The 26,278-nt window shown below is 48.0% G+C and overlaps 1 protein-coding gene across 1 annotated transcript in view; it reads left to right on the top strand.

The window, feature by feature from the left end:
• Positions 1-4,705: 4,705 nt before the first annotated feature.
• Positions 4,706-26,278, top strand: part of PRR5L (proline rich 5 like) — a 70,507-nt gene continuing 48,934 nt past the window's right edge. The window contains exons 1-2 of the mRNA XM_057695953.1: positions 4,706-4,879; positions 24,862-25,149. Coding sequence (XP_057551936.1) covers positions 24,986-25,149 — 164 coding nt within the window. The 5' untranslated portion in view covers positions 4,706-4,879; positions 24,862-24,985. The remainder of the gene's footprint in view (positions 4,880-24,861; positions 25,150-26,278) is intronic.

Genomic DNA, 26,278 nt, shown 5'->3' with positions numbered 1-26,278 from the left:
TTGTTTCCGTGTTTATTGTTTTTTCTGCCTCTTGATGGTAGGGACTTTGTCTTTTCTTCATAATGCATTTTTTAATTGATTAGTTAATTTTTTTTTTCGGCTGTGTCGGGTCTCAGCTGTGGCACGTGGGATCTTCATTGAGGCATATGGGATCTTTCGTTGTGGCACAAGGGCTCAGTGGTTGTTGGCAGGTGGGCTTAGTTACCCCAAGGCATGTGGGATCTTAGTTCCCTGACCAGGGATCGATCCTGCATCCCCTGGATCGGAAGGTGGATTCTTTACCACTGGACCACCAGGGAAGTCCTGGGACTTTGTCTTTCTTGCTCACAGTGGCATCGCCAGGTCCTGACACCAATAAGTGACTGTTCAATATTTGTCAACCAGCTGACTGATTGACTTGGAATTGTGGGAAGGAATAATTGAAATCTGGATTATCTGAGGAAAATTCATGTCGGATTGCTAAAGTTCTTTTCACTTTTAAGATTTGCTCATTCAAGTTATTCTCAACATACATCCAGATTGAATTAAATACCAGCCCCTTTAGAATGAAGGAGAGGCACTTCCCAACACCAAAAGAAGCCCCTGCCAAAAAAAAAAAAAAAACACCCAACATATCAGAAACAGCCCATTTCTATCAAGAAAATAATGAAAAGGACAAAACCAATTTTTTGGATCATCCAAAATTCTTCCAAAACACAAACTTCAATTTTAGTTCTCAATTTTTCTTACTGTGGAAGTTAAAAAGAGGGCAGAGGAGGGCAAGATTTTTCATTTGTGTGTTAAGTCCTCCTGCTGTACCAAAGGTCACTGATTTTACACCCCGGTGTTAGATCAGATGCTGAGCTTATTTTTCAAATGGTGCTGTTTTTATGGATGGTGCAGTGCTGTGGCTATATACTGAGGGCTTACGCAAATTCTATATCTAGATTGGCATTTTATCATGAGTAACTACATTAACTTATTTTATGACCCGAGCTCCGAGGACCTGAAAAACTATGTGGTCTACCACTGTATTTGCCTGTGCACCTATCTGTGCACCTCACAAGCTCTGTAGCAGGCATTAGCAAAGGACCTTGGATTTTCTGGGTCTCCATTTTTCTATCTATAAAGAGGAGAAAACCTACCGAAGGGTATGATAATTTTTTTCTTCATTGGAATACTTTTATGATATGACATGAGACCTTGAGGTGTCATGGAAGGAGGTCTGAACTGGAGATCAGGCCTTAAACACCTAAATTCAGCAGACATTTATTTCATACCTATTGTATACCAGCTCTTTAAGCTACTAGGTGCTATGCTTCTATAAATTGAAGCAATTGTAATTATTATTTAGTGATGAAAGCAGTTAATCAGACTGAGAGAGTATAGTATAGAACAAGAGCCCGGAATCGGCATTAGGGGTCCCTGCCCTGTCCTTCTTTGCTTGTGTATAATTTTAGACGAGCCACCTAACCCTTCCTGAACTTGGTCTGATGAGGCTTTGTGGGGTAGAAATGAGTAATGAGGTTGGGAGGGGCAGGCGTTGTCATGGGGACAAAGGAAAAGTAGAAACAACAGGCCTCTGGAAGAGCAAGAACTGGAGGGTGGCTTTGATCTCGTGGCAGCCCCAGCGAGGGCCTCTGCTGCTCTCTGTCTTAATGCCCACTTGCCTCCATATCTACCCCATAGCTTCCTTTACCGCAGTAGTATTCAACTTCTGCAATTCCATACAAAGTTTTGTTGATAAATGGGTTCTCTTGTTAGGGGAAAAATGGTTTGAACCCATGCCATCCTCTTGCATAATTTCTGCTGACTCAGACCTCTGCCCGTCCTGACTATGCCAGCATCCCTTTTCTAGCTGCATCGGGGTAGCAGGGAAGTGGGTGAACAAGGCTGGGAAAAAGAGAAGCAGAGAGTAGGCAGTGGCTGGGATTGTGGCAAACTGGAAAGTTCATGCCCTGTTCAACAAGAGAGTAGCACCCTTGCACCAGCTAGTGGTGGCTGTGCAGGGCCGCACCATGCATGATACCAGGTCGTCCAGAGTTTTCAAGGCAAGATGAAAGTGCATATTTTTGCATGAAGTTGGCTGATTTTTACATGTTGGCAAGTAATTTAGAAAATGTTGACACCATGGGGTTCAAACAGTGTACATCTAATATATATCTAGTTAGTCTATAGACAGTTTCTAGAAGCTAGAGTTCAGATAAAGTCATGAGCTTTCAGCTTTTGTTCTGGATGCTAGGTACATGTGTATGCATGTATGCATGTGTGTGTGTGTGCAGGTGTGTGTTTTCACATTCCTGACATGGAATCTGATTGGTGCAGTGTACCTTTTCAGGCCAGAGTTTCTCAGAGGAGTTTGTCACAGAGTTTGGCTGCATTTGGGTCAGTGCCCATCAGGGCTGCCTAAGACCTACCCTTTCAGCAGGAACCTTGATTGGACCAACTTCCATTTCAGGGGCTGTGGCCATGGCAAGCTGTGTACCTGATATATCTAATAAAGAACTAGAATTTCCTCCTCCATAAATGAATGTTTAAGTAGAAATGATCTGTATTGGTTTCTTCTAACAAAATTCAATTTTTAATAAGAAAAAGCAATGTTCCATTGATATTTAGTTAGAATTTTGGTAAAAAATGTGGGTGGTGACAAGTATAATATATTGGTATTAATGGCCCTTAGCGCAAAGCTCTGATTTGCACCAAAATGTTGGCTCTTTCTTATTTTAAGAAAATTCTGTTCACAAAAGTAGCAACCCTTAGGGTTAGTAGAGACTTTAACCTCTTTAAACCTCCCTTCCAATCCTTGAATATTCTTTTATGGCGTCCCCACCAAGCTGGCATTGCCTATGTGGTGAATACTTCCCTTTACCAGGGAGTGTACTTCTTTCAGAGGGAGCCTCTTTTATCCTTGGATAGGCTTGGTGATTAAGTTTTTTCATATTGCACAGAGCACAACCCACTACAGGCAATCAGCATAGCATATATTTGCTAAATGAAATCTATTCATGGATTTATTCCTAGGATATTTACTGGGGAGATACTATCTGCCAGGCACTCTCCTAGGGTCTTAAGTAAACACTGATGAACAGAACAAAGCCATGTTCTTGCAGAGCTGATGTTCTAGCCGGGAAGCGGGAGGTGGTGGGAGAGACAATAAATTTTTTTAAAAAGTAAATCACGTAAAGTGTTGCAAGGTGATGGATGCAATGGAGAAAAGAAAGGGTAAAGTTGAATGAGAGGGGTTGGGAGGGAAGAGTGAGTTATAACTTTAAATAGACTGAATAGATAGGCCTCATTGAACAAAGGTTCCCTTTCCACTTCCCAGACCTGCAGGAGAATAACAGTAATAATAATGATAATGTCTGTTGAATCCCAGCAGAGATGCTAAAGCACTTTCTCTGTCTGAATTCATTAAATCCTCATAACAACCCGGGGATGGCTACTGCTTTTATCCCCATTTTCACAGGAGGACACTGAGGCATAGTGGTTAAGTAATTTGCAACTAGTAAGAGATGGTAGTCGACTAACCTTGACCTTCTGGCTCCAGGCTTCGGCTATCCAACGCTCAACGCAGCTGCTTTTGAATGCATCTCCCAAGTCCCCTTGTTGACCACTGCCCTCGCAAACATTTCTTTCCCAGGCACGTGCTTTGTCCAGTCCTTTTCATTGTCTGTGATACCTGGGATGAGATTTAAAGTCTCTTCGTCTTCCTGGGGTTTGTTGAAAATACTTTAGCTTTATCCGATCTCAGTGGACAAGGAGGGCACCCAGAGCTTCATGAAATCCCCTTTGGGTACACGCTGACCAGCAACACTTACACATAGGTTTTGTAAGGTCACAGTCATCAAAAGAAACACAATTATTTTTTCTCAGTTTTGACATAAAAAAAACATCTTTTTTTCAGCAAATGTCACTGTGGTTTCAAAGCCTAAGTGTGATGTGTGAACGGGCAGCATTTGTAAAGTATTTCCTGCTCAGCCATAGGGTGAAATTATGCAAGCCAGTGAGTCCTGAAAACAGCTGCATCAAATTCTTAACACCTGCAAAAAAAAAAAAAAAAGTTTTGAAAATAATTTTTCATTATTTTTAATTTGGGGATTGGTTGGTTTTCTGCTGTTTCCAACTCTGAAGGACCCTCCAATTCACTAAGCCTTCAGCTGGAAATAGAACTGGGAAACTTTAAAAGAGTTTTGCAAATTTAAGGGAGAGACTTCATTGGAATTATATTTTCATTAATGCACTTAAAACAACTTCTCGTGGAATCGGCCTGGGAACTGTTCCTTAAAGCAACGACAAGAGTCCCAGGCTGTAGTCCTCTAGTGCGCCCTAGAATCACTCCCTTGGCTTCTTGGTAGAGCTTCTCTTCGTGGGAGTGGAGGTGGGGTGGGGGGTCTCGTCTTCTGTGAGGGAAACGCAGCGCCAAGCTCCCATGAACTGTTGCATCCTCCCCAGCTTTTCAAGTTAACGCGCTGGATTTCCTGAAACTGTTGAACTGGACCTAAGTGCAGGCGCCCTCTGCCCCCTTCTCCCCGCCCCCCTCCCAGCAGGGTGAGTGGTGCTGCTGGGGAGGAGCAGTGGGATGGGGTGAGATGGGGGTGGGATGGGGGCTGTTGGAGAGAAACTAAAGCGATGAGCACAGGACAGGAAAAGTGGGAGGAGGAGGAGGAAGAGGAGGAGGAGGAGGAGGGGGAGGAGGAGGAGGTCGTAAGATGAGAGAGGAGGGAAACGTGTCACCAGCTCGGCTCCCGGAGCTCCGCTGCCGCCGCGTCTGTGGACTCGCGCCGGGGAGGACTTGAGTCTGGACGGGACCCCGCGGAGGGCAGAGCCCGGAGAGGAGGGAGAGAAGGGAGCTGGGCAGAGCGGGGCGGCGAGAGCCATCCGGGTCGCTCGTTGCTCTCGGGTGAGAAAACTTTCTGGGGAAGACCGGAAACTTTTCCCTGGGCGCGCGGCGGCTGGGGCGGAGGCGAGCTGCGGGTGTGCGAGACTCGAGGTGACTCGGGAGGGGCTGGAGTCTCAGCGTGGCACAGGACTGAGAACTCAGTCGCCGGGCACACCGGGCACAATCCGGCGGGGCGTGGGGAGGGCGCTTGGGGACGGCGTTACATTTGGGGGCAAGCGGGTGGGGGCCCCCGCGTGGTTCAGGATCCTCAGATCGGTAGCTGCAGGCGGGTGTAGTGGACGGGGCTCGCGGCCGCCGTGGGGGTCGGGGGGCAATGCGCCCAGCGCCCGAGCCTTAGGGTGGGCGAGGGACCGCTGTGGGGTGGAACGCGGGACGCCGCCGATGCTGGGACGCAGGCTGCGCCAGCAGATCGAAAAAGAAAGTTTGCTTGTGGGTCTCTCTTGTTCTTCTCTTTGGCTTGAGGGGCAAATCTAAAGAGCTGCCCCTACTCGGGCGCGGGCAATTCGGCGCCCCAAAACACCCCATCTTTTCCTGCCATCCCCCTTTTCCGGAGAGAGGCGTGGGAAGAGAGGCCAGAGAAGGGAGCCGCTTTGTCCCGAGCGCCGCTGGACGTGCGTGCTCCGCAGACTGGGGCGGGCCCGGGCGCAGCCTGCGGACACCCGGCGGGGCCGGCGGCTCTCCTCGCAGGCGGCATCCCTTTTCCTCTTCATCTTTCCCGCCCGACCTCCTTTTGGAGAGGTTTCCCCTGCGCGCCTACTGTGCGCGCACAAAGAGCTCACTGCGCGCACCGGGGGCGCTCTGGAACCCCCGCGCCTGCCCCTCGCACCCTCTTGTCCCCAGCCTTCCCCCCCTTTCCGAAGGGACAGCCGCCCGGGATCAGACGAGGTTGTGTGCTTGCAAACCGTGCTTCAGGAATCGGCTCTGGGGTTTCGCCTTAGTTGGCAGCAGGGTTTTCCCCCTGTGCTACTCATTCCCCTGCCTTTGGTCACATGCCACCGCCTCTTCCCCCGCGGTGCCGGCAGCCCGCGTTTTGTTTGTCAGCAGTAAGGCGGTGAATATTTATAGACACCACTGCAGTCTGCGGTATGCAAGGTTTCAATTACTGCGATGCGCCCCAGAAGACGGAAGGCTCACGCGAGGCGGCTCAGCGGCAGGTCTGCTCCAAAGACCCGCTTGGAAAAAGCTCTGGGCTGGAGTCTCCGGGCATCCCTGCTGGGGCAGAGTTCTGGACCTGTTGCCCAGGCGATAGGGCAAATCCAAATCACCCACTGCAAAGGACCAGAGCAGTCAAGGACACCAACTCCAGATTGTCTCCATCCCTCGCCCCCCTCCCCCACCAAAGGGTGCTCGCTGATCAAGCCTCAGAGATTGCCCTTTTTACTTCCCTTTAGTGATCCTGACCACCATGGGTGCAGTCATGACATTTCACCGGCCTGCGTGCTGCAGAATGTCACGGTGCTGTGCTCTGGTAAATTGCTCTCGGGCGGAAGGCACTGTTGCTGACAACCAGAAGCAGCAAGTGGGTCAGGAGGAGAGGTGGGACTTGCAGAAACTAATTTAGCCACATTTTAGATTTAGCCCCTGGTGAGGTTCCTAGCATGACTGAGAAAAGCGCAGCACTCGCCTCTGTAGAACCTGGCTGACCCCGTCTTCTCTGGTTGTATTGAGCCCAAGAACCTGACCAAGGGTGGTGTTCAGAGTGTTTTTGTTTTTTTTTTTTGCTGTGCATGGGCTTTCTTTTTAGTTGCAGTGAGTGGGGGCTACTCTGCGTTGTGGTGCGCGGGCTCCTCATTGCCGTGGCTTCTCTTGTTGCGGAGCATGGGCTCTAGGTGCGTGGGCTTCAGTAGCTGCAGCACATAAGCTCAACAGTTGTGGCTCAAGGGCTCTAAAGCGCAGGCTGAAGAGTTGTGGCGCAGGGGCTTAGTTGCTCCACAGCACGTGGGATCTTCCTGGAGCAGAGATCGAACACATGTCCCCTGCATTGGCAGGCGGAGTCTCAACCACTGCGCCACCTGGGAAGCCCCCAGAGTGTTTTTGTAGAATATAGCAGATAATGCAAACAATGCTTGGTCAATCCACAAAGTCGTCTTCGATTGATTTTTTTCCACCCCAACCATTGTCCTTGATGCTTCTAACAGCCAGAACCATGAGTAGTGTACAAAAGAAAGGCATTAGCAATAAGCTTGACTGGGTGATTTCTCAAGGGCTTAGTTTAGATAAGCTTATTTCTCAATGAGGAGACCACATTTCTTTCAGATCCAGAGGGTCATAGATGTATATTCAGTTCAATGGGTGAAATTTTAATAATGGTCTGTGTCTGAACATTACAAAAATGTTCCCTTTATTTAACAAAAGGGGAGCGAGCAAGCACCTTTGAGGTCCTAACATGTCTTAAATTTTGTACTAAGATACTTTGATAATATTATATAATCTGCACCAAGACAATGATGAGATAGGTACTGTCATATCTCCATTGCATAGATAAGCCCACTGAGGCTTAGAGAACTTTAGTCATTTGTCCCAAGTCACACACACAGGGGTGCAGCTGAGAGTGGTTTCCAGATCTTTTATTCCAGCCTTGTAGGGCCAGCCTGTTCTGGAGATGTCTTTCCTTTCAGGGCCTCAGTTGTTAATTAGATGATCTTATAGTTGATTACCTCGGTGGCTTTTTTCTTTTCTTTTTTTAAATGTCACATAATATCACAGAGTGGCTCAATAACTGAAAAAAATAATCTTAGTCTTGTCTTTACAAAACTATTACGCTGCTATCTGAAAGTTTCACGCTGGTAGTCCGGAGCTGATGTCATAATCTTCAGTTTGTTCATTGACAATGTGTGTGCAACATTTAAACCATTCATCTGTAGAAGAGTGAAATCAGTAAGGACTTTGTGGATTTCTTAATGATTTCTCTATCCTAGGGAATTTCTATATATGCATGTGTATAGACCCATGTGCTAATTCTTTTTGTATTGCCCTTGTACAAGGTAAAATATATGAAATCTTTCTTGAATTGCAGCCTTTTTCATACCCCCCCCTTTTTTTTTTGCAGAGCTAGACCAATGCAGAATTGATTTGAGAAACAGAGTGTGAGGCCCTATGAAAGATGCCTACTGTATTTAGCGTTCATCATTGAAAGTTTGTTCCCTAGAGTTGCCTCTGTGTATGCCAAATGTAAATGCTTGCTAAAAGCAACGCTTATAGAAAGTATCGTTTGTGAACAAGTCAGCGTGAATTAATATTTCAGTTGCTGAAAGCTGGGAATGAAATATTTCGTGGGCTTTGTATGGGGTATGAGGTTAGTAATTTTGGAACAGAGGCAGTGGTACCCTGATAAGCAGAAGCTACAGTTTAACGAGGGAAGATGCCCCTTTGGAGCTAAGAAGGAGGCTGGGAGCATAGATGATGCAAAGCAATGATGGGGCATCAGGGGTGAACATGAGTTAATTTGTGCTTTTGTCAGGGGCTGGAGATCCAAAGTTTACCTTGAAACTTGTACAGTTAAACGAGCCAACTTATTTACTGGGCAATTACTGTGAGCCAGGTCCAGCCATGGTAATGTTATTTGAACCTCCCAACAACTGAGCTGGTAGATACTCTTTTCTCTATCTTAAGATGTGAAAACGAAGGCTCCGAGTGGTTAATTACTTTCTTGATGTCACACAGCTATTAACTAAAGCCCCTTGTTCTTTTTAGTACATTTTGATATCTACCCTCCAAGGCCTTCCATGAAAAACGCAGGGTCCCAAGTACTCAAGAAGGTCCTAGTTGTTCACATGGACGTTTCAGGAAGTTTCTGGATCAGAGCAGTGTGGGCACAGGAGCTGGGTGGACAGTGGAGGAACGAAAGGGCCAGTCTGGATAATTCTGACAGTAGTTATCCCGTGGAAGAAGAAGAGAGGCCCAGAAGGTACTGTGAATATAAGAATTGCTGGCATCAGTCTGGCAGGGGTTGGCTGTCACACTGCTGGGCAAGACCTGGCTACTGGCCTGCTTGACAAGGTGCCGAGAGGGGAAAACGGGGCAGGAAGTCCCGCCACCTCCCTCGGCATGGCTTCTGTCGCCAAGAGGCCTGGTTAGAAACCCCAGGTTATAGTCGATATACGTTAGGGACCCCGTGAGCCCTGTTTCCATTTTAATTGGACTTGGTCTTTGAGGTAACAGTCGCCCAGTCTCTCTCTTTAAATATTCTTTTCTTATGCTTTGCCAGTTGATGGCCTTTGTAGGTCAATCCTTGGATTTCATTTAGAGGAGAGAGAGAGAAAGAGGGGGAAAAAAAAAAGCAAAGGTTCGTGATTACCTAAATTGGATTAAGTTCTGTCTAGCAGCCATTTAAAGAAATACTGCTTGCTCTGTAATCACCATCAACTAGGAATTTAAACGGTCTATTAAATTTAAGCTGACTTTTTTCTTTCTTTCTTTTTTTTTTTTTCCCTCTGATAGTTCCAGCTCTAACATATTCTGAAAGTTTGGGGGCTTTTTATATATTCCTCAGATGTGTGGAGGACATTCTCTGCTTCCTCCCTTTTAAAAATATTACATTTCTATATGGACACCATGTGGGGAAAGCAGGGAGGGTGGGGGGGGGAAATGAACTGGGAAATTGGGATACCAAATTGTACACTCTAAATATATGCAGCTTCTTGTATGTTAACTGTATCTCAGTAAAAGTTCTCAAAAAATATTACACTTCTGTAACAAGCTAATAGATGGTATTGTTCTATTCTGCCTTTATTAAAAAGCTGAAGCTTGTAGCCAGGTTCAGCTGGCTCTGGCTGGCTGGAGAGTAAGTCAGTTAACCGACTTCTTTGTCAGGAACCTAGGGACACCTATGTGAGGCTTTCAGGATGGAGAGTGGCTCATTTTTCTCTGTAGTAAAAGGTTAGGCTTAGAATGAAAATCAGCCGCCTTTCCTCTGTGTATACGCTTTGGGTCAACAATAGGACTGTTCTCTATCAAAGTGGCTTGTGCGTGTGCTCTGGGGCTGGCACGAGGGTGAGGAGAGCGAGGCACCACGGGCACGGACCGGAGAGAGATGCCTCACTCTCCGCACCCTCGTCCCAGCCCTGCTGTGCTTACGGGCGAACTGTGCTCAGAAGGGTTCTGGAGAGCAGTGGAACTTATCAAAAGACCTCTCTCCCTCCAGATCGTGGCCTGTGAATAAACCCTGCGGGTCAACACCTACCCCTGCCGCTGCCCAAACAACCTCTCATAATTATTTGTACAATTTATTTTGCATATAATCACATGTTACCAAAAAATGTGTATTTACCACTAAGCTCTCGTTCTTTTTCCCTCACCTCAATTTTGGGGTGGAAATATGAGATTTCTCTCAGGCACTGATCAGTGTTCTGGTTTCACTTTACCTGATCCCCAAACACCAGCGACACCTCCAGTTTCTTGCTTCTCTTGTCATGTGTTACAGAACTTTCTTCAGCTTTGCTGGTTCCTTTGGACGCAAGCCGAGTTGTGTGTTTGGTTGAAGGCATCTGTGACAGCGGTTAGGTTTCTAGCAAATACTAGGATTAAGGGACCACTCGGGGCTCCCTTGACCATTCAGGAACTAGAGTATGTGTCCATTTAAGCTGAGCCTGGGAGAATACGTGAAGGAATTTGTTTTCCTCTTCTTCCCAAGGACTGGGGGCAAAAATCCAGCAAGGGCTTTGATGTGTGTCTGTATTATTCTGAACGAAGCTGCCTCAAACCCTGTCACAACCTGCTTGTGACCTCAGCGGCGTAAATCCTCCGTGTAAACCCTTTTACGCTTGCTGTTGATTTCTAAATACTCTTCTGGAATGGGTTCAGCATCGTTCTCCAGATGTCTTTGGGGGAGACCACGTCAGCTACTGCCGTCATTTTGGAGAACTCTGCTACGGCTTGCTGGCCGCCAGAGTCCACCACTGTGGCAGCTGTGTGACCATTTTCATTGAAAAATATCTGCAAGCAAAAGTAGTGGGTGAACGTGGTAATCCTTTGTGGTGTTCAGAGATAATTAAAAAAACAAACTCTCAACCAACAGGATAATGATTCCTTTCAAGCTTCAGAACAGCCCCTAAGACATCCCCAAAGGTCAGCATCAACTTTGCGGAGGGGAGAGTTGTTTAAAGAGGCCAAGCATTGGTCCTAACTGGCATCTTGGAGACAACATAGGTCAGGGGTTTGAGATCTGGAATCTGATCCTGACTTTGCAGTGGGGAAGCTTTCTGACCCTGGGCCAGTTGCTCAGTGTTCCTGTCTACAAAATGATGAGATTAGTCTCCCGCCAAGGTTCCTTCCTATTCCAAAATGCCGTAATGGCCAAGGAAGTGTGGTTTAGAGCAGTGCTTCTCCAAGTGCATCCGAATCACCCAGGAATCTTGTTAAGCCATGGAATCAGACTCAGTGGGTATGGTTTGGGGCCTGAGTATCTAACAAGCTTCCGGGTGATGCTGATTCTACTGATTCTCAGGTCTCGGGTTAAATAGCCAAGCCCTAGAGTCTGGACCAGGGTCTCTCAACCTTGGCCGTATTGACACCTGGGGCTGGATAATTCTTTGTTGTGAAAAGCTGTCCTGTGCACTATAGGATATTTAACACCATCCCTGACCTCTACCTGCTGCATGCCTGTAGTACCCTTCACACCTCCCCGATATGGCAGCCAAAAAATACCTCCAGACATTGCTGAATGTCTCCTGCAGGAGGAGAGGGGGCAACATCACCCCCAGTTGAGAACATTGGTTCTCCCTAGACCAGTGTTATCAAGCCTGGTTGTACATCAGAATCACCTAGAAGATGTCTAGAAGGTACAATAGCCTGGAGTTCTTCTCTTTGAAATTCTGGAAAAGTACTCGTTTCCAGACTGGAGTCCTGATGCTATTATCTTTCTATAGCTGTGGGACCAGAGGCAAGTTGCTCCTCTGACCTCCAGACCAGAAATTCTTCACTTCTTAAAATAGAGGTCATAATGATGCCTGCTTTCGAGCGTTGTTGGGGAGATCAAATGAGGTGACATGAAAATGAGCTTTAGCAACTACAGTCATTCCTCGGTATCTGCAGGGCACTGGTTCCAGGACCACTCCCTACTTCCTTATACCGAAATCCAAGGGTGCTCAAGTCCTTTTTTTTCTTTTAAAAGATTTATTTATTTACTTATTTATTTATTATGGCTGTGCCGCGTCTTCATTGCCGTGCGCAGGCTTTCTCTACTTGCGGCAAGCGGGGGCTACTCTTCGTTGTGGTGCACGGGCTTCTCATTGAGGTGGCTTCTCTTGTTGTGGAGCACGGGCTCTAGGCTCTCGGGCTTCAGTAGTTGTGGCGCAGGGGCTTAGTTGCTCTGCGGCATGTCCCCTGCATTGGCAGGTGGATTCTTTTTTTTTTTTTTAAGCTGTTTATTGGAATATAATTGCTTTATACTCTTGTACCAGCTTTTGAGGTACAGCAAAGTGAATCAGCTGTATTTATACATATATATCCCCATATGCCCTCCCTCCCGCGACTCCCTTCCACCCTCCTTGTCCTGGCCCTCTAAGGCATCACCCATCATCAAGTTGATCTCCCTTTGTTATACAGCAACTTCCCACTAGCTATCTATTTTACAGTTGGTAGTATACATATGTCTATGCTACTCTCTCACTTCGTCCCAGCTTCCCCTTCACCCCCCACCCCCCCAACCCTGTGTCCTCCAGTCCATTCTCTGCATCTGCATCCTTTTTCTTGCCCTGTCACTGGGTTCATCAGTACCATTTTTTTTTCTTTTAGATTCCGTATATGAGAGTGTACAGTATTTGTTTTTCTCTTTCTGGCTTACTTCACTCTGGCAGGTGGATTCTTAACCACTGCGTCACCAGGAAAGTCCCTCAAGTCCTTTACATTCGGCCTTCTGTACCCGAGGACTAAGAACCTGCTGATATGTAAGGCCAACTGTATACAGTGCTGTGCAGATGTCAGTGGTGAGTGTTATACCACAGGCCTCCGGGGTTTTATCTTATTGGTTCGATTACTGTTTTTGTTTTTCCCAGGACTGGATTCATCTTCCCACAGGCTTGCCTGAGTGACCTTCACACTCTTTCCTCATTATTCCTCCGGCCCTGGCAGTTAAGAGCTGTGTGTGTTTTCTTACAGTCACTCTCTAAGGCAAGGGTCTCAAACTGGCAGCCCAGGGGCCAAACTTGGGCATCAGAAATGTCTTGCTTGGTTTGAGTTGTGTATTGAAAAGACATGATTATTTTTTTCCAGTATTTAACAATTGGCAGATTTGACATATAAACTCAGGTTTCCAGCTTTTCTTTAAAAAACTAAGAGAAGACTGAGGGTTCTCTTCAGTTTGGTGTGGTCCCCACCTGGCCTTCTAAGCGTGGTAGTGTTTTCTGCCTTGGCCCCTGTAGGCATCAAGTTTGCCATCTCTGCTTTAGGCCTCCCTGTGTTGTTCTTTAATTGTGACCAAATTACTATTCCTTTTTTATCTTTTCTTTATTGTCAGTAGGACCATATCTGGCTCAACTTTGCAGCCTGGATAGTGGGTGATCACTAGCTATTTATTAAAATGTGATATTTTGTCCCAGCCTTGCCTGTGGCAGATAAAAAAAAAAGAACACTTGTTGAGCTTTACCTATGAAAGCTCGCTTTTCCTTCACCAAATTTCCTTTCCAGTGTCCAGTGCCCATAGCCTTTAGAGGAACAGACAAGAAAATGGAAAGCATGTATTTTTCAGTTGACCTTTCATTAACTTTACTTTGTAACTGGAGGAGGTGATTTAACCTTTCTGCCTCAATCTTGTCTCAACTGTCCATCTTCAGTTACAGCCCTCGGTGTCGAGTTGCATGTATAACATTACTTTTGAGTATTTCCCACAAGCCCCTTGGGCCCGGATACCTTATTCTTCTTTGCCCGGTACGGCTTCCTCTACTCAGATCCTGGCACACAGCAGATCTCCCAACGTGTGGCTGTTGCATGAACTTGAATTGAACTCGTGACCTCCCTGAAACGATCAGATCCTGAGAGCCCCTTCAGGCTTCTGACTCTCTATCCGGCGCTCTTTACACATGTCATGGGGAGAAGTGCCCTTTCCCCTTCATCTTCTTTTCTTGCGAAAAAGCACTCCATCCTGTTCCTTCAACGGAAGAGTGAAGCTAATTTTTAATAAATCGCACATGTTAATCTAGAGCACATTTCCCCACACTGAAAACTCTTGTTGGCTGCCAGACAGTAGCTTCTGACCGCTCCGTCACCCCCCCCCCCACCCCCCAGGGTTTTATGTATGTTCCATGTCAGCAGTGTAATTGCTGACATCAGAGTCAGTCTCGGCTACCGCTGGTGTCTAGACTTTTCGGTTTATCATCTGGGAGGCGCTGCACAGTCGCTCTGGATGGCATTTATGGACCACACCCAGACAATCTGCACTCCACGAAACTCGATCCTTAAAGTGGGGCTTACAGAGGAGTAAATAAGATGTGTGGTTGTTCCCCAGAGATTTGCTTGACATGTATCAGAGGAGGGGATTTTTCTGTGATTATACCGTGGTTCACAGGCTCGGGTGATGATGGTGACGGGATGAAATAATTGCTTCTCGATGGGACCTGAATTGTCAGTGCTCTGAGTCCTGTGGACGTTTAGCCAACACGGTGAAGCAGAGAGAAATGTGCGCTTGCATCCTGTTTGCGCCAATATTTACTCTTGCACAAATTCAGACTCCCAGACTCTTCCGTCTGCACTTGGTTTCCAGCTGAGCACTGAGAAAGTTGTCTCATTCTTCCTGTTGAGCCTTTTCCATCGTCCAAATTTGACCCTTTAACATTTTCTTGTTTGTGGGACTGTCTGTGTCCTGGCTGGCTTTTGTCTCCTCAAAGTTGCAAAGCTGGGTCCTTAATCCCAATAAAAGCGCTGTGTTCTGCAGCAGCGCCTTCCTCTGCTGTGTTTGTAGGATACACTGATCAGCACATAGACCCAGGACTCCGTGCCCACGTGGCCCAGGGCCAGTAATGCTTAGGCAGACCGCAGTTCAGGCAGGAGGAAGGGCATTTTTCTGGTCCCTCAGAAATGGGAGGGCTGCTCTTCCGGCTGGCTGGGAAGCCCACATGTCACCCCATCATTGAAAATTATTTACGGGGCAGCTTCTTGTGTGCCCAGCACAGTGCCCAGAGCAGAGTACAGCCGTGAACGAGAGAAGCAATGTCTTAACAGGTCTTTAAGGAACTTACATGCTCTCAGGGCCAGTCAGACAGTGAACAAGTAAACAAACACAACCGTGAAGAAATAAAGCCTCCTTCCTGTAAGGGACAGAGCACGCAGGCGGCCTGAACCGGGTAAGAGGCTCTTGGTGTTGGTCGAGAAGGGAAGGCATGGGTGGTGGTCATGCGGCAGAAATGTTAAAACAGAGGGTGGGGGATTCGGGACCAGGAATCAGGTTGGATTTGACTTTTGGTCCCACTTACTAGTCTTCTAACTTTGGGCAAGTTAATTCCCAGGCTTCAGTTTCTTCCTCTGCAAAATGGGAATAACAAAACCTACTGCATTGGTTTAGGGTGGAAATGAACTGAGGTGATAGAGGCCCATAGAGACTCGGCACCATCCCACCATCGCGGCCAGCCTCTGACAATGGTTAGTATATTCTTATCAGCAACAAGAGTAAAATCATTGTGGTAGGCATTCGATTTGCAAAATGGTCCCGCTGCTCTTAAAAACCTACTTCTGACGTGGTTTCCATCCCGTGGGCAGGGGCTGGGAAGTTCAAATCTGGGTTCTTGGGTTGGCTTAGAGGGTTCTGCTTAGTGTGTTTCTTTCAGCGAAATCTCAGGTGCTGCTGGCTCTCCCTGTTTGAAGAGGATACCTGGGTGTGTATGCAGTATGGGGTGCGGGGTGGGGGAGGCTTCTGGCTCCACTGAGGAGTCGATGATGGGGTAAGAGTGAGATGAGAGAGAGCTGGTTAGTTAAGCGCTGGTTAGTTAAGAGCTGGCCAACTAGATGATGTGGCAGGTGGGAGCTGATACATCGGCCGAGGGCTGGTTCTGGGTTTGCACTGTGTCAGGGTCTAATCCCCCTCCAAGTTTGTCAAAGGTGCCCAGTTTTGTGGGGCTCACACGGTAGGGGCTGAATGCATGGCTGGCAAAGCTGAGAGGTTATCGTGGCCTTCAGCAAGGCCAGACTCTTAATTAACTGAGAAGTGACTCACCTTAGCCTCAGCGGCTGGGTGGTGCCGGCTTACATACACCCCAATTAGGGTCTGGGTGCACAGGGTGAGAAGGCAGGTGGTCATAGCCATGATGGGAGAAAATAAAGGTCACTAACCCATATGTGAGGCCCCGAAAGTGTTAGTCGGCCTGGTGAATTAGTTGCCAACACTTACACTTGGAGTGATTTCAACCTGTTAAAAACTCTAGATTTGGGGCTTCTCTTGGAACACTCAGATCTGGGACGGCTGGGCTTTTATCCTGCAATGGCAAAATACAGGTTGGCTTGAGCGGTGGCCGCCTCCTTTAGCCTGGGTTGGTCCTGCCCACTCTCTGGGATGTTCCAGGCTCAGCCCTTCGGGTCGGTTTGTGATGCACGAAGCAAAGACGGAGAGACCTCAGTTTTTCCTTTCATATTCTTTTCTTACCGGGGTTTATTTTCTGGCCCATGTATCCCTACACAAGCCAGCTCCTTTTATAGAATAAGGGCTGAATAAATAAATTTGTGTTGAATGAGCGGATGGAGGGATGGATGGATGGCAATGGATAGGGGACAGCACTGGGGATCAGGAGCCAAGTTTGAATCCTGACTTCCTCTTAACAGCTGAGCGACTTTGAACCAATCATATAACCTCTATTGTATTGTACCTTTGGGGAGGCGAGGGAAGGGGGGGAGGCGCTGTTGTTTTTACTTAGGTATTTGAATAAGTAATACATTTTCATGTTTCAGAATTCAAAAGGTATAAAAGGATTCATAGAGAAAAGTGTTCCCCTCTGTGTCCCTGCCACCCATAGCTCCTTTCCTGGGGAAAACTGTGTTACCAGTTCCTGGTTTGTCCTTTCAGAGATACTTTACGCTCCTGCAATGAAATATGCAGATACTCTTTTACATCTTTTTTATGTAGATGGGAGCCTAATATACAAATGATTCTACATTTAGCTTTTTAACAGGCTTCATTTAGAGTGTCCCCTGGAGAGCACTCCCCCACCTCCCCCCTCGACGCCATCTCGCCCCTTCTTTCTTAGATCCCAGTGTGTGCGATTCCATAGTTTACATAGCCCACCCTCTGTTTCTGAGCATTTAGGGTCTTCCCAACCTGTTTCTATTGTAAAAGAGGCTGTAGTAAAAACGCTGGTTCCATAAGCCACGTAACGTGCCTGGAGTGATGTTCCTGGAAACAGAATTGCTGTGTGCAAGGGTATAGCCCTTGTCATTTTGGGAGATCTTGTCAAATTTCCCTCCATAGCCGTTGCCCCAGACTGCGTGAGCGTGCCTGTTGCCCCACACCATGGCTGAGTGTCACCTTTTGGGGCCTAGGAGGGCTTCACAAAGAGTAACATTTTATAAAAATTTTAATACTGGCTATAGTTTGGGGGGGGTAGGGGACACCGTGGGCCAGGCCATGGTCTAGGCTGTCTCATTTAATGTTAACAACATTGAGAGAAGTATCACAGTCATTTGACAGATGAGGAAACTGAGATTCAGAGAGCTTGAGTCATTTATCCAGGTCACCCTGCTAATAAATTGTAGAGGTTGGATTTGAACCCAGGTTTGTCAGATTTCAATACCAGGATGTTTTCATGCAGGAAAGCCTTATGTAATTTGAGGTGTCAGTATCCTCAGCTGACACTTGCTTATAGTTCCTGTGTCTCCCAGCAAGAGTACCTGTCACAGGGCTGGTTCATTTGGTCATTCATCAAATATCTGTGGAATTCCTGCACTATACCAAGCTCTGGTGATGCACCTGAGAACAAGATAGACATAGTCCCTGCCCTTATGGACCTCATGAAAACACTAAGGAATAATTGTAGTGATTTATTGAGGTAGATTGCAATCTGATAACAAAGGAGGTGAGAGGGTGCTCTATGGGGTGATGTGACATGATCGGGGGTGAGGGGGAGGAGGGCCTCTGTGAGCAAGTGAAGTTCAGACGATAAAGGGTGTGCAGGTTCGAGCCTGGAGAAGCTAGCGGGAAGTGTTTCACACAGAGGGTGTGGTACGTGCAAAGGTCCTGGGGCAGGAGAGACTAGGTGGTATTAGCGGTATTTGTTTTTGTTTTTGGCCATGAGACATACGGGATCTTAGTTCCCTGACCTGGGATCAAACCCACGCTCCCCGCAGTGGAGGCTTGGGGTCTCAACCACTGGACCGCCAGGGAAGTCTCGTATAGGTGGAGTTAGAAGAAATGAAGGAAAGCCAGTGAGCCGGCGTACAGAATGAAGGGAGGTAAGAGTGTGAGGACGGGGCTGCGGGATTTGTTCTGAGACCTGTGGGGAGCCTTTGAAGGCATTGATGCAACAGTGCCGTGAACATCGCAGGCGCTGAGCTGTTGGGTTCTTGTCCTCAGCAGCGCCTCATTTCCTTCTCTGTAAGGTGGGGATGGTGGTAGCCCACAGGGCTTTCAAGCATTTTGAGTGTTACAGACAGTAGGAACTACTGATACATTTAGACTCAGTGAGTACACATGTAATATACACATTTCCCCCAAATGTGGTGCCCTCTGATATTTTCTATTCTCATCTAAATCATTAAAGGTTTTTGGTCAAGACCGCCTGAATTCATTTCAGAAACACTGAGATCGTACACGTCCAGTGCTAGCACCTTACTTCGCCCCCAGCGAACGTGCTGTCATTCTCCACTGTCGTCATTATAAAGACAGCTCTGGCGCAGTTAGAGAGCGGGTGTGCGGAGTTGAATGAGAGTATCTAAATCCTGAGGGTGCTGAAGGACGTGGCCTCTTCATTTGTGTGTTTGTGTCCCCGGGAAGGAGCTCCACGCTGGGCTTCCCACCTGCAGGGCCTCCTGGAGGAGACATGTCAGAGGGCTGTCTGTCTGGTTTCCCTGGGAACTGGTTTCTCCTCGTTTTCCATTTTCTGGGCGGCCACACCAGACTGAGTACCCAGTTTTCTTGGACCGCTTTGTTACACTCAGAGTGGCTTTTTCCTGGAAGCCTCAGAGTCATTATAAGCCACCCACTTCTTTATTTTAAGTTGTGCCATGATCCGACTTCCCTTTTCAGTGTGGAGGGCTGGAGCCTTAGTAGAATTCATTTGCATTTTCCACTAAGTGTACCACCTTCTTCTGCCCGCTGGCCCAGCCCGTAGGCTGCACCCGCTCCTTGTGCCCTCTCTCTGGAAGCCAGGAGGAGCAGGCAAGACCCCACGTTCTTTTTTCTCCGAGAAACGCTTTCTGGATCCTGAGTTTGGAGGTTTCCAAAGAAGCCCCTGTGCAGTGAGCCTGAGAGCGCAAGGCCCGTGACAGCGCCCAGTAACCCTCTAACTGCCTCACGCTTCATGGACACAGGACCCTGGGCTTTCCAGATAGCTGAAGTGAATGCTTCAAGCACCCAAAACGTAACCACTGAAATCATTTTAGAAGCACATTTTTCTAGATGTTAATCTCATTGGTCCTTCAGAAGAGAACATCTACTAAAACTCCGTGGTTTCTGTAACTCAGAGATTTTAGGCAGAGAAGGTTTTGTGATGGCGGCGACGATGATGGTGGTGGTTGTAGCTCAACTGTGTTCCCCCCGGGTTCATCTGTGGATACCCAGCCCCTTGTACCTCAGAATATGACTGTATTTGGAGACAGGGCCTTTAAAGAGGTGACTGAGTTAAAATGAGCTGGTTAAAAGCTGACTGTTGTCCTTATGAGAAGAAGATATTTGGACAGGGAGACACCAGGGAGGCACGGACACAGAGGAAAGGCCACACGAGGGCACCGGGAGAGGGTGGCTGTCTGCACGCCAAGGAGAGAGGCCTCAGGAGAAACCAGCCTTGCTGACACCTTGACCATGAACTTGTAGCTCCAGAACTGTGAGAAAATAAATTTCTGTTGTAAACCATCCCGTCTGTGGTATTTGGTTATAGCAGACTGAGCAGGTTAATACGGCAGTAGTGGTGGTGGTTATAAAAATAGACAACAGTAGCGTATATCAAGCACTTGCTGCATGTCTAGACCGTTTTAAGCCTTACTTGAATCGTTTCGTCCAGCTCCCCTACCAGTCCTAAGTCGCCTCCCTCCCGGCTGGAAGCGGTGACACGCGGCCTGACTCCGGCCCCTTTTGCTCTGAAGCTCCACTGCACGTGTGGTAGCACCTGCATGGTTCCAGGAACCACGCCAAGCACCTCGTAGATGATCTCTCTCATCAGCACCACAACTCTCCAAGTTCCCATGTTTTAGATGTAGAGACTGCAGTTCAGAGTGGTCCAGGGATACAGAGTGAATATATTCTTTTTTTTTTTTTTTTTTTTTTTTTTTTTTTGCGGCTGCGGTAACAAATTCCCACAACCTTGGTAGCTTAAAACAACTGAAACGTATTCTCTCACAGTTTTGGAGTCAAAAGTCCAGAATCAACGTGTCACATGGTCATACTCCCTCCAGAGGCTCTAGGGGGTAAATCTCTTTTTTTCCCTTTCTTTCTTTCTTTCTTTCTTTCCTTCCTTTTTTCTTTTTTTCCACAGCATACCAACTTCTGGCTGCACTGGGAGAATCTATTGCTTTCCTCTTTTACCTTCCTCTGGTGGCTGCCAGCATTCCTTGGCATGTGGCTGTACCTCTCCAGTCTCTGTCTCCATCTTCACCTCTTCTCTGTGTATCTGTGTCTTCTCCTCTCCAATCTCCTGCATCCCTCTTACCAGGATACATGTAATTGTATTGATGGGCCCACCTGGATAATCCAGGCTCAGCTCCTTCTCTCAAGATCCTTGATGTAATCACAGCTTCTGCCACCTGAGGTAATACTCACAGATTCTGAGGACTAATAAGTGAATGTATCTTTGGGGGCCAGTTTTTCTACCGCCTACAGTCCATGAGTGGCAGAATGAGCATTGATGCCAGGGTTTGTCTGATTCTAAAGCCTCTAGTGGCCACTCATCCTTCAGAACTACAGGCATTCCCATTAATTTTTAATGGTATGTTAACTGTTCCATTTAGGGGGTACCATACTCGATTTATCCTGTCCCCTTTGGGTGGATATTTCGAGAGTTTCCAGCTTTTCGTTACTGCAAAGAATGAGCATATCTGCCAGTCTTCAGGACCACGTGACTGTTGCTGTCTGGTGCATTCTTAGAAGTGGAACTGCTGGGCCAAAAGGCCAGTAATTCTTAGCTTGCTTCACTCTGTGAGCAACACTCACCTCACTGCAGCCCAGAAATAGCGCTGCAGGAAAGGCGTTGACAGGCATCATGCGGTACCAAAGTCTCTAAGGCACTGTGACCCCCATGGGGGCTCAGAGGACCTGGCCTGCTCCCAACTGGAGTATTTTCCAGATGTTTGTGAGGCCGCCATAAGCTGGAGGAAGTGTTGCTGTATTTCCACTGTTGTCATTGCTTGGAGATTTAGAAATAACAACGAGTTATTTTATTTATTGAACAAGCACTTATGAAGTATTTGCTGTTTGCCACGCACTAAGCGCTTTACAAATATGTGCTCATTTTATCCTCATTCAACCCTGAGCTTGTCACGCTAGCAAGCGCATCTCATGCAGGAGCGAATGGAGCCTCAGGGAGGTCAAGAAACTTGCCAAGGTCACACACGGAGAGTAAGGGGTGGGGTGTCTAACTAAGGCAGTCCGTGCCTTCTCTTTTCATTTTTCATCCTCTTGTTCCTTAAGTCTGTTTATCTCCGGGGCATGAGATTTGAATTTTGATATGAAATCTTGTGACTAGATGATCCTGACTGACTGGGTAGTTTCGATTCTGATTTTCTGGCCGCTTTTGATAGCCTGGCAGAGAGGGAACGGGCTGTAGAATTAGGCTAGTCGTCAGTCGATGATCTGCCACTTATTAGCTGTGTGACTTCTGGCAGGTTACTTAACTTCTCTGATCGTCAGATGGGGTTTTACGAGGGTTAAGTTTCCCTACTGTGACAGTGCTTGTCATTACATCAGGCAGGCAGTGGTGCCTTATTAGTTGCTATCCTTTCCTTCATTTTCATCTTGAGCACTGCGCTTAGGCTTGAGGTTACAGAGATGAGTAAGTCCTGGTGCCCGTCTTCAAGGAATTTACAGAATGACCTAGGTGGGAGTCAGGGAACCTGAGTTCTAGCCAGTCCTGGCTCTCTCCTGCCTCAGAGATACTGGACGTTCCTCTGCTCCTCTGAGCCTCACTTTCGTCCCCTGTAAACGGGGGCCTGGGCTGGCTTCACTCCAAAGCCCCATCTGTCTTGTCTGTTTCTGATTTGTCCTATTTAAGTGAGGACAAGCCCACGTCCGAGGAGCCTGCGCCGTGGCAGGTGGACACAGGGTGTGTCCGCTTTCCCCTTCAGACGGCTCTTGTCCACGCGCCCAGCAGCTTCCTCTCTGTGCTCTGGGGAGTCCCCTTGGCTCCGTCCAGAAGTGGGAACGCTAGAGACAAAGGCAGCTTTGGATCCTCTGGGTCTGAGGGTGGCAGGCTTTGCAAGGGACCAGTGAGTCAGAGGTGCTCCTTGTTGTGTGTCACTGTGCAGCCCATGCGAGGCCATGGAAGCTGCGGTCATCACCCTTTTGGCTGAAAGTTACCCTTAGCTTAAAGGGTCACGTACGTGGATTGGGCTGTCCGTGTGTCTCGCTGGACGTGCACACGGCTTGGAGCAGGAGGCCGGGTGGGGCGGGGGCATTGGCTGAGAAGTCAGGCAGAGCCGGCAGGGGACAGGAGCTGCCCTGGGCCCCTCAGCGTCACCCAGCCTCCTGCAGAAGTGGTGTTTCAGCAGGAAGCCGGAAGGCCTGAATGAAGCACGCGGCTCACCTTTCTACTCCCCTGTTCAAGCGCCCCTGAGTGGGAGGCAGCTCCATCACCTGGAGTTTAGGATTCTTATAAAAGGAGTTAATATCCCGTAATTACACAGGTGAATTGCACTTAGCAGGCCCATTTAAAGGCGGGCAGTGAAACAGAGCCTCTCTTAATAGTGTGACCTTTACTGGGCCAGTTAAATCCCAAAGCCAGCTAGTTTAAGGCTTCTGAAGGGGCTTCCATGGTTTTATTACTTCTTTGCCTCACTCATTAATGTGCACAGATCTTTCCACCTTCCGGGGGCACTTGTGGAGGTATTGAGGTCCTCTGAACCGGAGCGGGCCTGTTAGCGACGTCCCCAGCATTTGTTGGTAAAGTTTAGTCACTGCCGGCTCCGTCTGAGAATGGGGCAAGGGGCAGGAGGTTGTAAAAGAAAATGGGACACAAGTCTTCTTTCTTTTAAAAAAAACGTAAGAGGTGGGACGAGCCATTCCTTTTTTGGCTCTCGGTTTTGCAAGTTCACTGTCGCTGTGCCCATGGTCTGTAGACAGTGCTAACAGTGCCCACGCCCTCTGGGTGGATGGCCTCAGTGCCCAGTTAACAGCCTCGTTCCTCTTCGGACCAGAGCAGCCTGTTTCACTGGGTGGAGGCACCTCGGTTCCTCCTTCTTGTAACGCTGCAGCTGGGCCTGCAAAACCTGCTCCCCTGCCCCCTGAAAGTGGGCATGTATGGCTGGAACATCTCTTTTTATCTTTCAGCATTGTTTTCAGGGTCATAGTACAGTAAGCTGGTGAGAGAGGTGCCAGTGAGAATCCTTCTGGGCTAAGCCCTAAAGCCTTGGAAGAAAAAAGTGACGATGACCTTGGGGGTTTCCTTTTGTCCTTCACTCTGGCCGTTTCAAAACTCACTTTTCATCGTCAGTTTGGACTTGAGGCGCACTGAAGAATAAAAGACTGAAGTGGCAGGTTCAGAAGTGCCGGGGAAAGAAAGAGATGGGTCTGAACAGAAACAGCCGGTGCTTGAGAGCCTTGGGTCTGCTATTCTGCTGGGCGTGTCACACCATCTCACTTCCTCTCTCATCAGTCCTGGGAAGCTGGCAGTGCTAACTGCTGCGGACTCTCAGACTCAGTGAGCCCAAAGTCACACACCTTGGGAGTGCCTTGTAGAGACTCAACCCAGTTTCCCTCAAAGTCACTGCCGTGAACCATGAAGCCATAAAGGTTTCCAGGAGACAGTATCCTTGAACCCAACCCTCTAGGGTAAGTTAGATGTAGATAAGCAGAGAGGAAGAGGGAGGGGCCCTGGGCAAGGGACATAGTAGATACAATCCAAAGCCTGGGAGGGACCCGGCCTGACAAGCAGCAGTGCCTGCTGGTTGTAAGCTCCGTGGGGCAGGGACCACATTCTCCAGGGCCACCATGATATCCCCAATACCTGAGTGCCTAGAGCATAGTCGGTGCTCAATAAATGTGTATTGTGTGAACAAATACATGACCAGTTATCTTCGCATACACCGTGAGCCTCTTGAGGGCAGGGACTAGGTCTTAGAAATCTTTGGATGCTCCACAGCTCTCGTGGTTAATGAATAGAGCAATAAATATGTTCTGATGGAATGAATGAATGAACAGCAGGTACAGGAGGGTGAGGAGACGAGCCTGAGTGGAGAGGCACGGACGCTTTGGGAAATACTGAGGATGCACCTGGGCTGCTGGGCTTAGGGCGTGTCATGGACGGTCTTCAATGCCAGGACAAGGAGCTCTTGTGTTCTCCATTTTTTAAAAAGCCACCTCTTAACGCGCAGCACTGCGGGGTCTACAGAAACCCAGCCAGCACCCAAACACTGATGCTCGTGCATGGGAACTACAGCCAAACACAGCTTAGAAATCACTTTTCCCCAGGACTGGCCTCAACCCACTGTCGCTGGCTTCCCATTCTGGGACGGGACCACACTGTTGTAACTAACAAGAGGCCTGTGAACGCTTGTGAATAGGACCCCACAGGGTAGACCCTCCCCATGGGGCCCTGGAACTGTTGTAAGGATAGTTTGGCCAGGAAGTCCCAGCCAACTTCCTCCAAGATGGGGTCTGCTCAGCTTAGGCGTTTTCAGTAAAAGCTGCCCTCTCTTTTCAGGTGTTGGCTAACACTGTGGTTTTGAGACAGCCTGAGGGCCAGAAGGCAGCCCTGGGAGAAGCCCTTTGGGTGGGCAGTCGGAACCTTCAGGTCCAGAGCAGACGCCCTCCCCTCACCTGGACTTATGACCCGCGGCTTCGCCCCCAGCCTGCCCGACGAGTTCCCCAAGATGGGCTCCTTCCGCAGGCCCAGACCACGCTTCATGAGCTCCCCGGCGCTCAGCGACCTGCCCCGCTTCCAGGCAGCCCGCCAGGCTCTGCAGCTGAGCTCCAACTCGGCCTGGAACAGGTACAGGAGACGCCGGGCGGGCAGAGGGGCACCACCAGCACCAGAGCAGGGCCAGGGGCTGACTTAGCTTCAGCATCTTGTGAGATCTCGGCTCCAGAAGGTTGTGAGTACGGGGTGATGGACAAAGAGAACGTGTTTCTGTACAGTGACTGTATCTGTTAGCTTTCCTTTTTTTTTTTTTAATTTTTTTATTGAAGTTTTATTCAAGTTTATTGAAGTGTATTTATTTAGTTGATTTACAATATTGTGTTAGTTTCAGATGCACAGCATAGTGATTGAGTTATTTTTCTCTCTGATTGTATTCCATTATAGATTATTCCAAGATACTGAATGTAGTTCCCTGTGCTACACAGTAAATCCTTGTTACTTATCTGTTTGACGTCTCGTAGTTTGTTAATCCCATACTCCTAATTTGTCCCTCTCTTCCTCCCTCCCCAGCTTTCTTTGTTTTAGTAGAGGGGAAGTGGACCACTGGGGGCCTCTGGGCTCTCAGAGTCAATTTACCAGCCTGGGACAGTTGGGTCAGAACTTATAGTTACTGTTCACGCCCGCTAGTCACACACCAATTGTCAGAGGATCCGAGGGTAGGAATGTACACATAACCTCACGTCACGTGTTACCTATTTGGGAAGATAGGACATGTATCTGTGAAAAGCTAACTAAGCAGCGTAAACCAGGGGGTGATCTGTACCTGGGAGCCACAGGTGGCTGGGAGAGGAGACACTGCGCCTTTGTAAGGTGTCCAGCTGACTTTTGGGCCCCAAGCACTAAGTAAAGACTGAATCTGTACTATGTTTCGCCCTTTTGTGAGCTGTTTTTCAAATCTGTGCGGTTCCTCTTCAGATAAATCAATGCATCATTATTTTAAAGCAGTATGGAATTCTTTGTCATTGGATCATTATGGATTTTTTTCAGTGAGTGCAAAACTTTCATGGTGGGGAGGGAGGTGTCTGAAATGTTTTGATGTTAAGTGGAGCCTTGTTCATTAAAAAAGTCCTGGAACCCTTGGTAAAGACAAGTTTGTGATCAGCTGCTTGCTGAAATGTTGGGCTGGGGTCCAGAGAGTGTGGAGTCCAGACTTACCTGGGCCCCTCAAGGGATTAACCCTCCTGCCTGGGCAGTGGCAGGA

Source organism: Hippopotamus amphibius, chromosome 9 (genome assembly GCF_030028045.1).
Source record: "Hippopotamus amphibius kiboko isolate mHipAmp2 chromosome 9, mHipAmp2.hap2, whole genome shotgun sequence".
NCBI lineage: Eukaryota > Metazoa > Chordata > Mammalia > Artiodactyla > Hippopotamidae > Hippopotamus > Hippopotamus amphibius.
The sequence above is the reverse complement of the archived record's forward strand: the minus strand, read 5'-3'. Positions and strand labels throughout refer to the sequence as shown.